A 15353-nucleotide genomic window follows, 5' to 3' on the forward strand; every position below is an offset into this window, starting at 1 on the left:
GAAGTAAGGAGGAGCAAGATTTCTGATCTGCTGGTCTTCCTTTCACTGGAGGACAAGGTAGGATTTATTTTTGACAACTAGGGATTTAAATCTAACGGGTAGACAATGTCTGTAATAACATAAGATCTTTCACAAAGCACCCACTGAACTAAAAAAAAGTAATGAATCGGCACTCCAAGAATCTTTATTTAATTGCACCACCTCTGGGAAGTCCTTGGATAGCTGGTTATCTCTGCTCTGGGATTTCAACTTACTGCAATGAACTATAATTATTCTCAGTTGTCTGTCTTTCCTACAGATCTTAAGTTCCCTAAGCTCAGACTTGTTTACAATCTTCAGTGGCCAACACTCTGCTTGGTTTTAGCAAACACCCAGAAAAGGAAAGAAGCAATGAAGGAAGGAAAGAGGGAAGGAGGAAAGAAAGGAAGGAACTCAACAATCATTACACAACCTCTAATAAAATTAATTTGTGTTGACAATTCTTGATTTGATTAGCATTTCTTGAACATCTACTATGTGCTAAAGGCTGCAGTAAGGACCTTCACATATGCATTCCCTCGTTTCTATTTCTACTATTTTGAACTCCAACCAGGAGGTTATTTACTAAAAGCCATTTTGGTCTACAAAGCACATAGACTTTGAAATCAAACTGTTCAGCTTTAAATCCACACTCTGCTAGTTTCTAGCTTTGGACAGGCTAGTGAATCTCTAGGACTGTAGGTTTTCACATATGCATGTGAAAATACGGTGAGATTAAATATTTAAAATGCCTGTCTTTTCCTCCTTATGGAAATGGTTTTATTTCCTACAAACGTATATTGCCAAACTCCTACTGTTTAATCATAGCGTTTAGCCTGACCAAAAGCCATTGGGTACTTGGCTAAGATAGCAAGAACAAGTCTTGCAGAGCCTCATGAAGCAAGGGCTAAAAGCGACCTCAGTGAGTTGCACATTTCCCACCTGCTATCAAGCATCAAGCCACCTTTTATAAGCCCGATCGGATTTAGCACTCATGGCTATCCATCACGGCTTCAGTCCAACGTCCAATGTCTTTAGCACATGCTTCCATATCGCTGTTAATAAGGGATACGGGGATGATCATTTTCCCAATGATAGGGGTCCTGATCCTTTTTAGGATCACATAATAAGAACATTTTTCATTGTGGGAGATAATTCCCCTTCCCGTGCACATTTGTCAAAGGCAGTTTCCAACAGTCCCGTACATCATCCTGAAATACATGATAAGATTCAGGTCTGCTATTCATCATCTGCTGGGCTTCTTCCAATGCGAGTTCCTGCATGGCTTTTCTTGCCTCTGGTTTAACAATCGGAATGCAAGTTCTCCCTAGAGCAGCACCGCCAGGCAGGGGAATTGAAAAACTCAAGCGATGACAGCCCCCAATCTGAGGGAAGAGAATCTACAATGATGATATATAAATTCTTTATAAAAGTAAATTGCAAATATTGCTGCCACTTTACAACAGGACAGAGACCCCCAGGAATTGAGCTTTCACTGAAGTTTTATTTGATGGCCACTGCTAGAAAACAGCATAGTACAGCAGAAATCCCATGCTTTGGATCCTTTAGAGCTAAGTTTAAAAATTCCTGTTCTTCCATGCACAAGACAGGTGACCTTGAACATATTTTGAGCTTCCATGAGCATGTTTCCTCATCTGCAAAATGGGGGTATTACCAACCTCACAGATTCTCATATGCTCATTGTGTTCTCTGCCTGCATTTAGTAGTCGTGCAATTAATGTCATTTCCCATTTTTGGCACTGACAACTCTTCAATAAATTCTCCCTGTCCCAGCTTTGAGAGGATATAATGATCCCCAAGACACAGTCCCGGCCATCAAGTCTCTGCTTAAAATACAACCTAGTGAGGAAGGGAGGTGTGTAAGTGCAATCCTACTTGATGCAAGAAAGACATAAAAGCTTTATCTGGATTAAAATTAAAAAAAAAAAAAAAACAACATGTTGAGAATCATGGGGAAAGGAAGGCTTAATTCCATGGGAAGAAGAAAATGCTAAGAGCCTCATAGAAGCACCACCTGAGCTGGATCTTAGGATCAAGTAGGCCTTGGCAGCCAGCTAAGAGATTAGGGTGATTTTTTTCCAGGTTGAGAGAAGAGAAAGAGCCGGAGAAAACCCATGCATGTTCAGGGAGAGCCAAGCAGGTCAACGTGCTCAGAAGGTGCCAGGTACATAGAAGGCGCATGTGATACTTGCTAAATGGATGAGTTAGGCAGAACTGCAGGGCTGTTGAGAGCATAGGGTCTAGAGTGGTGGCATTGACTTTGTTTTAGTTCTTTAATTTCTACTTCCTCATCAGTAAACATGGGATTTAAAAAAAAAAAAAGAGTTTCCTCAAAGGGTTGTCCAAGAGAAAACACACGGAAAGGTTTAAATACACTACCTGACATTTTATAATTGCTGATAAACAGTAGCTACCCTCATCACCAGCATTCTCATGATGATTTCTGATATGGGAATGCCCACTGGGAGGTGAACTGGGCCAATGGTGACACTCATCGCTTCAGGGCATTTGCAAAACTGGACTGCTTGTTCCAAACTATGATCTAGAAATGCATTTTGATGTATTCACAGTTCAGAATCCTCATCTTTACCTTTTTATATCTGGAAAACATAGAATAACTGGAAACCTCAATCATGTGGAACCCTTGTATATGGCAACCTCCCCCCTGCCAGAGAAGAGGTGTGAACACCCAGAGTTTCCTCTGCCTTTCCAACTCCCTTTCTATCTCTACCATCTGCCATGATTCCTTCCTCCTGCTGTGGCCATTTCAACCTAACAGTGCTTCTGCTGGAATCTGTAGGAAGATGTCTTTCAGTGTGAGCATTACTTGGTATTTGGTAAGAAGACACACAATTCAGTAGGGAGCTTCTTAGTCCAGTGGTAAGCACGCGGGCAGGCTCTGAGATCAGAGAGATCTAGATATAAATGGATTCCTTTATTTCCAAGTTTCATGGACTTAAGGCAAGCTATTCGTCTGAGCCTTAGTCGACTCTCCTATAAAATGGCAACACTTGTCTAAAGGTGGTTTTCGAGCTTAAATGAGCCAACATTTCACCTCCACCACACCCTCTCTTTTGCCTTTTTTCTACGTGTGCTCTTTTGATGGACTATGCAGAATCACTCGGTCTTACAACACATGCACTCTGACCATCCTAGACACTTTGTCTCAATAGGAAAGGGTGCTGATATCCCAACACACATAGGAACACTGTCTGCTCATTCAGCAAATCATAGTGGATAATAAAACCTCATGCTCTGGGGTATTTGCTGATTATCTGCAAAGATAAAGACTTCCAACCCTACAAAGGTGTGTACCCTTACCTGACTCACAGGACTTGGAGGAATAAGAGCTTTGTTCTTCTAAACATCAAAATTCAAGCCCAGCCACTGCCACAGGCAGCACACTGAGCTTAATGAAGCAGTGGCATGAACTAATATGGCAAATCTTATAGCTTTACTACCAATATGGCCCACATCACGCTAAATTACGGCACCAGACGTGATTGGACACACATCACAAAAGAAGAAGCAGTTCACAGAATGGTAGGAATTTTCAAAGCCACATAATAAGAATCTCAAGAGCCAGCATTTAGGGGATATGTTTGTGTTTTGTAATTTTCTTTCTCCTTGTGCAAATCATTCTCTCCCACACTTTATGATAATCAATTCAACAAACACTTATTGAGTACTTATCATGTTTTGAGTGCTGTGCTAGGAATTCGTGGCTAATGGCAGAGACAGAAAAATAAGCCAAAAATTATAAAGGAAACATGGCAAGTGTCATGTTTCGAATGAGGATAGGGTACTATGGAACCCCCTCACAAATCCAGCTAAATGAGGCTTTCTTAGTCATGAATTCATTCATTCACTCACTTATTCATTCAACCAACATTGCGGCATACCTACATCTTTCAACATTGTACTTAGTGGTAGAAATGAAGTAGGTAACAAGACAGACATGTTGCCATCACAGGACTCCCAGCCTAATGAGTGATACAGAAGACAAAGACAACTAAACATATACTATGGTGAACAAAATGAGACATTCAAGAGCACACAAAATAGTCATGACCCACAGGTGGGGGGCTGTGTGTATGGGTTACAACAGGTCACCGAGGCATTTCTGCAGACAAGAATATCTAACTTGAAACTAAAGGATAAGTGGAGTTTGCTCTGAAAAGAATAAAGGAAAACACATTATTTGGAGAAGAAACAGCATTTGCCAAATTCCAAATGTAAAAAAAAAAAAAAATCACATGGTATGATCAGGGAACTGAAATTAATTCAGTCACACCACCGAATGGACTACCATTATGGAAGAGCACTGAGAGATGTGACCTGAAAGATAAGGAAGTGTCAGACCAGGCAAGGCCTCTTTTATGCTACAAGGAGCGGGGGAGTAGGGGCTCTACCCTGAGGGCACTCAGAGCTGCTCACTGAGGCGTCTGAAGCAGAGGTGAGACCTGATCGCATCTTCACATTAGTGAGTGGTGTCCATAACAGCAGAGGTGGAAAATACTGAAAACCTAAATACCACTTAGGAGGGTGTGAGAACAATCTAGATGGCGGAGAGAGGTAGGCTGCACTGCACTTGGGAGAGGGGCAGCAAGGAGAGACAGAATGAATGGCTTTGGGAGGCATTCAGGAGGTTACAGGGGCTGATGGCAGTGACTAATTCAGAACGCTGTTTTGAAGCTCAAAACGTCAAGGATGATGGCTCAATGACGGTTGCTGGGTTTTGAAGGATGACTAGGAGCTGGCCAAGTGAAGAGACAGGGTGAGAAGGATGACCCAGGTAGAAGGAGCAGGAGACACAGACGTCACAGAAGAGAGTCCTGGGATCTAAGGCTCAGTGTGGCTCAGGGTGGGAGGAGGCAGAGTGACACAGCAGGAGACAGGGAGCAAACAGCAGTGGGCTTGCGTGGCGTGCTGTCCCCTGTGGTACTGGGGTACTCTGTGCTGCTGGGGTTACACAATACATTCAAGGAGGAAGGAGGTACGAAGAAGGGTTTGAAAAAAGCCTGACTTCTTAGAAGGGAACCAGTTAAAATGAGTCCCTGAACTAAGTCACCAATGAAACCTGAAATGAGTTTGTCTTCAGGGAATGACCACAATGAGTGATGTGTCCTGTAATAAATCCAAGGCCATGTGCTCAAAGAGAATACAGAAGTCTTTCCCCACCACACATCATACAACCTGACAGCCAGTCTTACACAAAGAACTGGACTTCTTGACCCAAAACGGTACTCTCTCCCTCCCTCCCTCCCAACACCTCAGCCCAAGAGCTTTATGGATCAGCCTCAGAGAAATTGACATCATCTTTTAATTAAATCCTTGATTTTGAATTTCCAAAGCCCGCAAATCACAGGGTCACTAGAGAACAATTAGCTCACCAAGATCCAAAACATTCTGCCAAGACAGAATGGTGCCGTAAAGTTACATGATGTGGCTAATCTGTTTCCATCCCTTCCCCAACCAAAAAAAAGAGTGTAGCCCCTGTCATTTTTTCAGATTCCTCAGCCCTCAGAAATGCTTTGGTGACCCGTTGCAACCCATACACACAGGGCACAGGGCAAACCCAAAGCACGCTTTCAGGGAAGACCTCACAGATATTAATATCCAACAGCCCTAGTACGTTCTAGCTTATGCAGACAAACCACCTGACTTAGGGCAAGTCTCCTGGCTTCCCTGAACATTGTTTTCTCACGTGTTCCACGGGGTGATGTAAATTTGAGTTCATTAGGGGCAATTTATCTACAATGGCTAGCACACAGGAAGCACACAACAAATGATATCTATTAATAAATGTTTGTGGCTTAACAACATGCTCCATTCTCCTTTGTATTTCCTGTTGACTTCTCTGTTATTATTGAAGCCAGCATTCATTTGAAGATGGTCCAATTCCTTTTTCTCAGGGATTCCCCCACGAGCCTCTGGAGAAGAGGGTACCTTCTATTTTTCTTTATGTTCCAGAGCACTAGGAGAAGTGCTGCCTCTTGGGGCTGGCAGCAGAACTGGGGGCTGGAAGGAAAGGGAAAGTTTCCTTTTCCTCAGTCTATGCACAGAGAATTATGGCAGGTAGGGGCTGTAAATCATTCACTTGTGTAATCCTCATTGCAACACTTCAAGATAGGCATCATTATCCCCATTTTATAGAAGAAGTTGGGGCTCAGAAAGATAAGTAGCTACAAGCACCTGGGTGGCTCAGTCAATTAAGCATCCGACTTCAGCTCAGGTCATGATCTCCTGGTCCACGGGTTCAAGCCCGGCATCAGGCTCTGTGCTGATAGTGTGGAGCCTGGAGCCTGCTTCAGATTCTAGGTCTTTCTCTCTGCCCCTCCCCTGCTAGCTCTTTCTCTCTCTCAAAAATAAATGAACATTTAAAAAAAAAGAAAGAAAGGTAAAGTAGCCAGCCTGAGATACACAAGTCGAAACTGTGTGAAATCTTAAAATCAAACTTACTATCACCTAATTCTAAAGCATGACCTCTTCCAGGTGTCTTCAGTGTAAAGAAGAGGGAGCAAACATACCAAGAAGTTAGTCCTAAGAAGGTAGGTTGTCTGCAATCTGAGGAGCTGGAGGAACACCAGCCCGGGGACCCGTTCCTGGGATCCAGCCCTGACTCTGCTCCTGAGCAACCAAGTGAAAGTCAGCAACTCCTTCTGATGAGAGCTCATCAGTGAGCAAGAGGTTCCGACTAGCCCCCAAATGCTAACTCCTAAAAACCTTTCATGTTCTTCGATTTCTAGAGAACTTTCTCATGTTTCAGTGTATAGAAACTTCTAGAATATTGTGGCCTTTGTGTTTATTAAGATGAAAATTCACTTGCTTTTGGTAAGGAAAGGCATGAAAAGAGTTTAGTAAGAAAGAATTTTCTTAATTATGATGAGCACACAATATTTTACTTTTTTCTAAAATTTTTTTTAACGTTTATTCATTTTTGAGAGACAGAGAGAGACAGAGTATGAGCAGGGAAGGGGCAGAGAGAGAGGGAGATGCAGAATCTGAAGCACGCTCCAGGCTCTGAGCTGTCAGCACAGAGCCTGACGCGGGGCTCGAACTCACAAACTGTGAGATCATGACCTGAGCCGAAGTCGGATGCTCAACCAACTGAGCCACCCAGGTGCCCCGAGCACACGATATTTTAAATAACAAATAGAAATTCGGAGGAAAAACAGAACATACATTTTATGAATAGTTGTAGGCTGAGAATGAACACAAGTAGCCAAGTAGGGAAAAATATATCTTTTTAAGGAAGGATGAGACCTCTAAAAACCAGAAGGACCTTCTTGAGGTAGAAGTTCTCTGACTACAGGAACCAGCTGCAGTCAGTCTACTTTCCAGATATTTCTCTCTCCTCACAGAACACAGCACAGGCAGGGTTCACAGCTGGAGCTGGATAAATACTTGTGGACAAAAAACCTAATTAATTAATTACTGCTTCGTCTAGGTTTCAGACTTGGTCGAGCAAATATAATTTCACATCCGTTTGGTGCCTGAAGAAACAGAAGCTGGAAAAGTGGAAGTGCCCTGAGGCAGTCGAAGGACCTAGAGCGGCAGGCCTGAGGTGCAAGCCCAGGCCCAGTGTCCTGACAGACTGCGGGCAGCTTTGCCACAGCACAAGAGCACCAGGCAGAGGCGATGAAACAGCAGCTCTGCAGCAGAGGCTCGATCAAGAGAATTTTGTAAAAAATTAAGTCCTTGGGGTGCCTGGGTGGCTCAGTCGGTTGAGCGTCTGACTTCGGCTCAGGTCATGATCTCACGGTCTGTGAGTTCGAGCCCCTCGTTGGGCTCTGTGCTGACAGCTCAGAGCCTGGAACCTGTTTCGGATTCTGTGTCTCCCTCTCTCTCTGCCCCTCCCCCGCTCATACCCTGTGTTTTTCTCTCTCTCAAAAATAAATAAAACATTAAAAAAAAATTAAGTCCTAAGGATCCAATCAGATGATGGATATGGTAGCACTTTATAAGCTCCTAATTGGTAAGCCAGGGTTAACAGGATATTTTCTGGAGGTAACTGCATAGTTGAGGGATTAGACCCTGAGTATGGCATCACTGAAACCATTCCTTAACCAGAATTTTCTAAGAAACCTCCTGAGAGTTCATACTTAGGCATACAGCCATGGTTCAAACTCAGCTTGATGTGGCTCCAAAGCTAAGGTATCTGCCATAGGACAACCAACTTCTCCTAGACTCCTCAGGGCTTTGATTGCTGTGGCCAAATCTTTCAAGGAGGAAATAAGGTAGCATTTTGTTGTTGTTGTTGTTTTGTTAACTAATGGTCCTTGGATTTAACTCTCATATAAATGTAAGGAAAGTGAATAAGTTTATTTCCACATGTTTCTAGAGGATCAGAAGACAGTGCTGAACTGTGATCTCAGAAGGAAGAGGGTAGAAAAGCTAACACTGACCAGGCAGCTGCTATGTTGCAGATCCCTAGCTGGACCTTAACCCATGATATCTCCCTCCCCCTTCAGATGACATGTATTACACACACACACACACACACACACACACACACACACTCTTAAAAACAGGATTCAAAGAGGCTAAATAACGGATCTCTGGTTACACAGTAGATAAGGAAAAGAGTCAGAATTTAAAACCAGGTCAGGCTCCAAAGTTAGTGCTCTTCCTACCACACTAAGCTACCAGACAGCGCCTACTGAAAAACTCTAGGCAATGCCCCCAGAAACGTCTTCATGTGCTCATCCTGGGACATATACCTTTACCACAGTCTTCGCCTGGGTGGCCTAATGCTGGGTTTACCCGTAACAAGAAGTGTGTCAACCGTTCTCCCCTTTGATGGCAGGTAATGAACCTGAAAATATACATTCTCGTCCTTCATCAAATTCCACTCCTGGATAGGCACCGTTTGACAAGCTGTATGTGTAGTGACACAATCCAATAAAAATGAAATGAAGAAAACAACTTCATTTCTTACTACTTTCAAGCTTTCCCTTATTTGAATTGTGGATACTCCAGTTACATCTCATACATGGCCTGTGCAGAAATGCATTTTATGGTGAAATGTGCCCCTTTGTGACTTGTATTGGAAACTATCTGACTTCATTTCAACAGCCCGGGTTAAAGAACCAGGGTGGTAGGTTTGTGAGAAATTCTAAAGGGCCTCTTAACTTTCTTTATGCCACTCTCCCTCATGATAGATAACCCACATGGTCAGGTATTCTTTTTTAGGAAATAAAATATCTGCCCCAGGATCCATCTAAATCTTGCCAAAGGGACCAACGGAATGGGAAAAGATATTCGCAAATGACATATCGGACAAAGGGCTAGTATCCAAAATCTATAAAGAGCTCACCAAACTCCACACCCAAAAAACAAATAACCCAGTGAAGAAATGGGCAGAAAACATGAATAGACACTTCTCTAAAGACATCCGGATGGCCAACAGGCACATGAAAAGATGTTCAGCGTCGCTCCTTATCAGGGAAATACAAATCAAAACCACACTCAGGTATCACCTCACGCCAGTCAGAGTGGCCAAAATGAACAAATCAGGAGACTATAGATGCTGGAGAGGATGTGGAGAAACGGGAACCCTCTTGCACTGTTGGTGGGAATGCAAATTGGTGCAGCCGCTCTGGAAAGCAGTGTGGAGGTTCCTCAGAAAATTAAAAATAGACCTACCCTATGACCCAGCAATAGCACTGCTAGGAATTTATCCAAGGGATACAGGAGTACTGATGCATAGGGCCACTTGTACCCCAATGTTCATAGCAGCACTCTCAACAATAGCCAAATGATGGAAAGAGCCTAAATGTCCATCAACTGATGAATGGATAAAGAAATTGTGGTTTATATACACAATGGAATATTACGTGGCAATGAGAAAAAATGAAATATGGCCTTTTGTAGCAACGTGGATGGAACTGGAGAGTGTGATGCTAAGTGAAATAAGCCATACAGAGAAAGACAGATACCATATGGTTTCACTCTTATGTGGATCCTGAGAAACTTAACAGGAACCCATGGGGGAGGGGAAGGAAAAAAAAAAAGAGGTTAGAATGGGAGAGAGCCAAAGCATAAGAGACTGTTAAAAACTGAGAACAAACTGAGGGTTGATGGGGGGTGGGAGGGAGGAGAGGGTGGGTGATGGGTATTGAGGAGGGCACCTTTTGGGATGAGCACTGGGTGTTGTATGGAAACCAATTTGTCAATAAATTTCATAAAAAAAAAAAAGAAAAAAAAATTTTAAAAAAATTAAAAAAAATAAATCTTGCCAAAGGGGGAAAACTCTTCTAGCCTGTAATATCATGTAATAATCTGAGTAATGTCAAATAACACACAAAAAAATAATGCGAAATAAGAAAGCAGGATACGAAACTGTATGAACAGTATGATCTCAAACACATATCCTGAAAAGGCAGTCCAGAAGGAATTAATTTAGAATGAGAACAGCAGTTATTTTTGATTAATGGTAATATTCATGCTTACTTTGTTTCTTTTAATTTTCAGTAATAAGCATATGCAGCTTTTAAAAAGTCAAATGAAATTACTAAAAAAAAAAGAAAAACATACATTTTTCAGAAAGAGGCTTAAATATTACTCAGTTTCCTTAGCAACAAAACTCATTGTATGAAATTATAAACTTTAAAATACCAGGCACAAAGATTGTTCAAGAAAAGAAAGTTATATGCCAATCATGCTGATGAATAGAGATATCAAAGTCCTAAGTTAAATATCAACAAATCAAATCCATCTACAGAAAATAATACATCATAAACGAATAGTATTTACCTCAAAAATGAAGATTAGAAAAATGCAACAGTAAAATCTACCACAATATAAATTATGAGGAAAAATATGTAAATCATTTAAATAAATTTAGGAAAAGCATATGATAAAATTCAACCTGCAAATTCAGGATTTACAAAAAAATACTTCCTAGACAACGATACATGAATGAAAACTAATAAAAAAATCTCTAGTAAGAATTTAAATATCACACTTACATGAAATTTTAAAGCATTTCTATTAATTGAAGATCAAGTTAAGGATACCTACAATCACTAAATACTGTACTGACTGACCCAGCCAATGCAATAAGACAAGAAAAAGAATAATTACTTAAGGGTTAGAGAGGAAGATAGAAACCTACTTTAAAGGCTGTATGTTGCTTCCATGGAAAATCAAAGAGGGGTTGGAAGAATTAGTTAAAAAGTTTAGTAAACAGTGTTATAATCAAGATTCAAGATCAATAAATAAACTGTTAATATTTCCTTTTCAAGTTCTACTTATTTTGATCCAGTCAGCAACATTTGCTTAATGGAATACTTAGTGTTCAACAGTGGAAACTGAAGAAGACAAAATAAATTAATCCTGTTACAGACACATTCTCTCTCTTTTTTAAATGTATGTATGTGCTTTCATGGTGCCTTGACTCAAATAAGTATATCAAGAATGCATATTGTTCACCACTGTTACATAACTACAAACAATTGTAAAATCTTACTTCAGGACAAATCAGCTATGTACTTTTTAAGATCCCCTTGTTCTAGAATGGGATAGGAGACAACAATATAATATAGATAATGAAGAGGATGAATATGAAGAAGAGGAAAATGAGGGGGAGAGAGTAGAAATGGGAGATGAGAAATAGAGAAAAGGGAAATGGAGAAAGATGACAGGGAAGAAAGGGGGCAAGAAGAAGTAAGGAGAGAAGAATAAAGGGGAAAGGAAGGAACAAGAGAAAAGGAAGAGGAAAAAAAAGTAAAGGTGATTTTCTGATCCTGTAATACACCAAGTACTATACTAAGTATTTAATTCACCTTATTTCAACCATTCTTCATAGTAAGCCTGTGAAGTTTGTAATATTCTATCTTTATTATAGGAGAGAAAACGGAGGCTCAAAGAGGTTAAGTAACATTCTAAGGTCATACAGTTAGGAAGTGGCACAGCTAGAATTTGAATCCAAGTCAGCCTGCCCAGATTCCATGGTATTGGCCACTCACTAGCAGATACTCCTTGCATATGTATCATGCTGATTTTAGAACCATGTAAGACATTAAGATGAGGAGGTTCTAAAAAGGTCACCTTCATTCATGCTCCCATTCCAAATCTTTAACTGAGCCAATGTTCTGGAAACCTGAATCCTTTCCTTAGGATGCCCCTCGTTTTGCATGTTAAGATTAAGAATGAAAAGATATGCAGTAAGATACAATTCTTAATATATTAAGCATTCAAGAGCACAAGTTTCGTGGAAAGGTTAAATCTGAAGCAAAAACATAAGTATCAGTTTTCACTGAAAAAGCATTAGAATTCTAGTACGTATCATGGTCTGCAATATTCCCCCCACCCCCTTCCCGTGTAGCAGTTCTCCCAAGACCTGTTTTCTCACCCACTTGCTTTCCTCCTATTATTCTCAGCCCATGATGCATAAAGGTTTACATTAAGTTTTAGAAAATAAAATAGACTACTTCCAAAATATCTGTGTTTCAAGTAAACATCCCAAGCAAAATTTACAATCCTTCCTGAGGTTTTGGCTGTCCAGGAGCTGCACATGTATTACATTTATGTCCTGTGCTTCCTACAGAGTGTCAGACACGTGTCATCCCAAAACATGACCGGGCCGGCACAGCAGTGTCTCAAAACAAATCACTGCCTATACAAAGCAACTAAGTGCATCCCGGTTGGCAAGTCTGTATTGACAGATTTCAACACCTGAAAGAGAACTCTATTAATCCTCTTCCATGCAGCTCAGAAAATGGGGGAGAGAAAGAGCTGAAACCACAGGGAACAGGCATGCACACATGTGTACACACACACACACACACACACACGCACACACACACAGCATGAAGTTGCTTACACCTAATTTAAACCAGGAGACAAACACACTGAAAGGCATGGTCATAAAGCCATAGGGCCAAATTCCCCGGAAAACCTGAAAAGTGATAGAATTACTTTATGATCAACCTGTGCGTGCCAGTCCTCATTAAAAGATACGTATGTGACTCCTCTGGGTCAAGCACTTTCTAAGTGTTGGAATTAAAGGGTGAATGAGAGGTCCAGTTCTGAAGGAATATATAGTACAACTGAAAAAAAACACAGGGCATTTTTAATAAAGTGAGATACTAACAAAGTGCTATTGCAGCAAAAACAAAATAAACCAACCCCATGTGGGGAGTCAGGTAAGTACTAACCTGAAGAATAAAAGGGAACCAGTCTAGGAAAAATTGGGCAGCAACGTAAGTATTTCAGGCTGGATTAATCATCCAGTGGTTCTCCACGTCTGGTCTCTAAAGCAACAGCATCAATTGCTGTTGGGGAACTTGTTATAAATAAAGGCTTGGGCCCTACCTTAAACCTATTGAACCAAAATCTCTGGGGATGAGACCGAGCAATCTGTGTTTTAACGAGCCTCCCAGGTGATTCTGGTGCTGCTAGAATTTGAGAACTTTGCAACAGTGAACTACAGTAGACACGATGCTTGGAGGGTAAACACGGTTGGATAGGGGGCAGGGCGCTAGGCAGAGATGTTGCTGGAAGGATGGAGAGAAGGGATATCAAAAAGGTCTTTCTATGTTATGAACATAATTTTGGGACTTTACCCAAGCAACAGGGGAAAGCCATTAAATATTATACTACAAGTACAGAAAACAGGAAATTAAGTTGGCAACCATTAAAAACCATATGCCATCATGAAGACAGTACTGTACATCATTCCAGAGACAAGGCACTGCACAGATCAACAGCCAGTTAGGAAGGAACAAATCAACCTTACCTTTCTTTCTGGAGTCTTTCTTGGCGCTGGTTTTCACAGCTACTTGAAGTTCTGTCTCAGTTGACATCCTACTAAATCCTTAGTCCACTTCACACAGATCCCGGGCCTCGGCCAGGCTCATGGAGGATTCCTCTCCAAGAGAATGACTCCTCCCTTCAGAAACAATGCCCCGAGCTGCACATTTCATTCACTCCTTCTGCGTGCTACAAATCAAGGAAGAGGACATTCAGAATCATCACCCTTTCGAGGTTAAACAAAAATTAGTGGGAAGAGGGGAAATGAACAGTCAGATATACAAAAACAGGAAAATCGTGGTCTCCCTGTGCAAACTGCGCACACAATTTCATCAAGTCATTGGCGGGGTATGCAGCGAAGGGAATGAGAGGTCTATCTGAAAAACTGTCTCTCAAACTAGATACCTAACTCAAAATAGATCTTTTAAAACTGGATTTTCAAGAAGGACAAAACCCAACTTCTTGTTTTCCATGTTTCTTGCTTTCAAGCACTAGATGCCACCCAGAAAATACAGCAAAGGCACATTTCCTGAGCAACCCCGGGGAGACATTTCCAACAATAGGGCACCCATCCATCAGCCAAGCTTGATCAGAGCCTTGGCAGCTAAAGCAGATCATAGGGAAGTGACCTGTGGTCTGTCCCTCACTGCCAGGCATCAGAGGGGACATGGAGTTGACATACAATTGGGCTCCAAGGGTAAGGTGACAAATGGGGCCGAGAAACTTTCCAGCAAGCCAATTTTTATGTCAGCTTTTTCCTGGGCTATAAGAGCAGACAAGCATTTAATGTGAGGAGAAAAAGAAAAGAATCAGGCAGCCACACAGTCCCTTCATTCTTTCTTTAATAAATATGCATTGCACACTACTAGGTACTATTAAGTCCCGACACTGTGCTGGGAAGAGATAATAATGATAATAATGATAATACAACCACTTCAATTACAGCTAGTATTTACTATGCACTTACTATACACTATGCCCTTAGCTACTGCTTCACATACATTATCTCATTTGATTTCATTTAAATTGAATGAATGTATTTCCTGTGTCAAGTCAACAGTCTTTCCCGGTGACTATCTATCGGATAGTTATATGTGAGAGTTCAGTTGAAAATAAACATTTCACTAGTTATCCATTTTTAAAGAAAATTAAGATAAAGCTACTAGAAATGGATCTTTAAACCGTGCAGCCAATTCTTAGCTCATCCCACTTAGCTAGAATGCTTGAATCCAGAAAGGCTGACCCTAAATGCCAGTTTCCGTTCAAAAAGAGTAGTAAAATGAACCTCTTAGTCATGACAACTAAAGATAGCTTAACTAGAAGATCTAATATAAAAGTCACATAAAATATGGTACGGTTTATGTCCTCTAGATTCATCCATGTTGTTACAAATTGCAAGAAGTGATTATGCTATGTGAAGTAAGTCAGAGAAATACAAATACCATACGATTTCACTGATATCTGGAATTCAACAAAATAAACGAAGGAGAGACAAACAAATACACTTTTACATACAGAGCATAAACTGGTGGTTGCCAGAGGGGAGGGGGATGGGG

At 41.2% G+C, this 15353-nt stretch overlaps 1 protein-coding gene across 11 annotated transcripts in view; it reads right to left on the reverse strand.

Moving 5' to 3' along the window:
• The window catches only part of DAB1 (DAB adaptor protein 1), a 1144406-nt gene that overhangs the window by 265871 nt on the left and 863182 nt on the right, over positions 1-15353 (reverse strand). For all 11 annotated transcript variants that reach the window (XM_043575105.1, XM_043575098.1, XM_043575094.1 and 8 more), the window contains one exon: positions 13784-13986. In XM_043575105.1, coding sequence (XP_043431040.1) covers positions 13784-13850 — 67 coding nt within the window. In that variant the 5' untranslated portion in view covers positions 13851-13986. The remainder of the gene's footprint in view (positions 1-13783; positions 13987-15353) is intronic.

Source organism: Prionailurus bengalensis, chromosome C1, assembly GCF_016509475.1.
Source record: "Prionailurus bengalensis isolate Pbe53 chromosome C1, Fcat_Pben_1.1_paternal_pri, whole genome shotgun sequence".
NCBI classification, from domain to species: domain Eukaryota; kingdom Metazoa; phylum Chordata; class Mammalia; order Carnivora; family Felidae; genus Prionailurus; species Prionailurus bengalensis.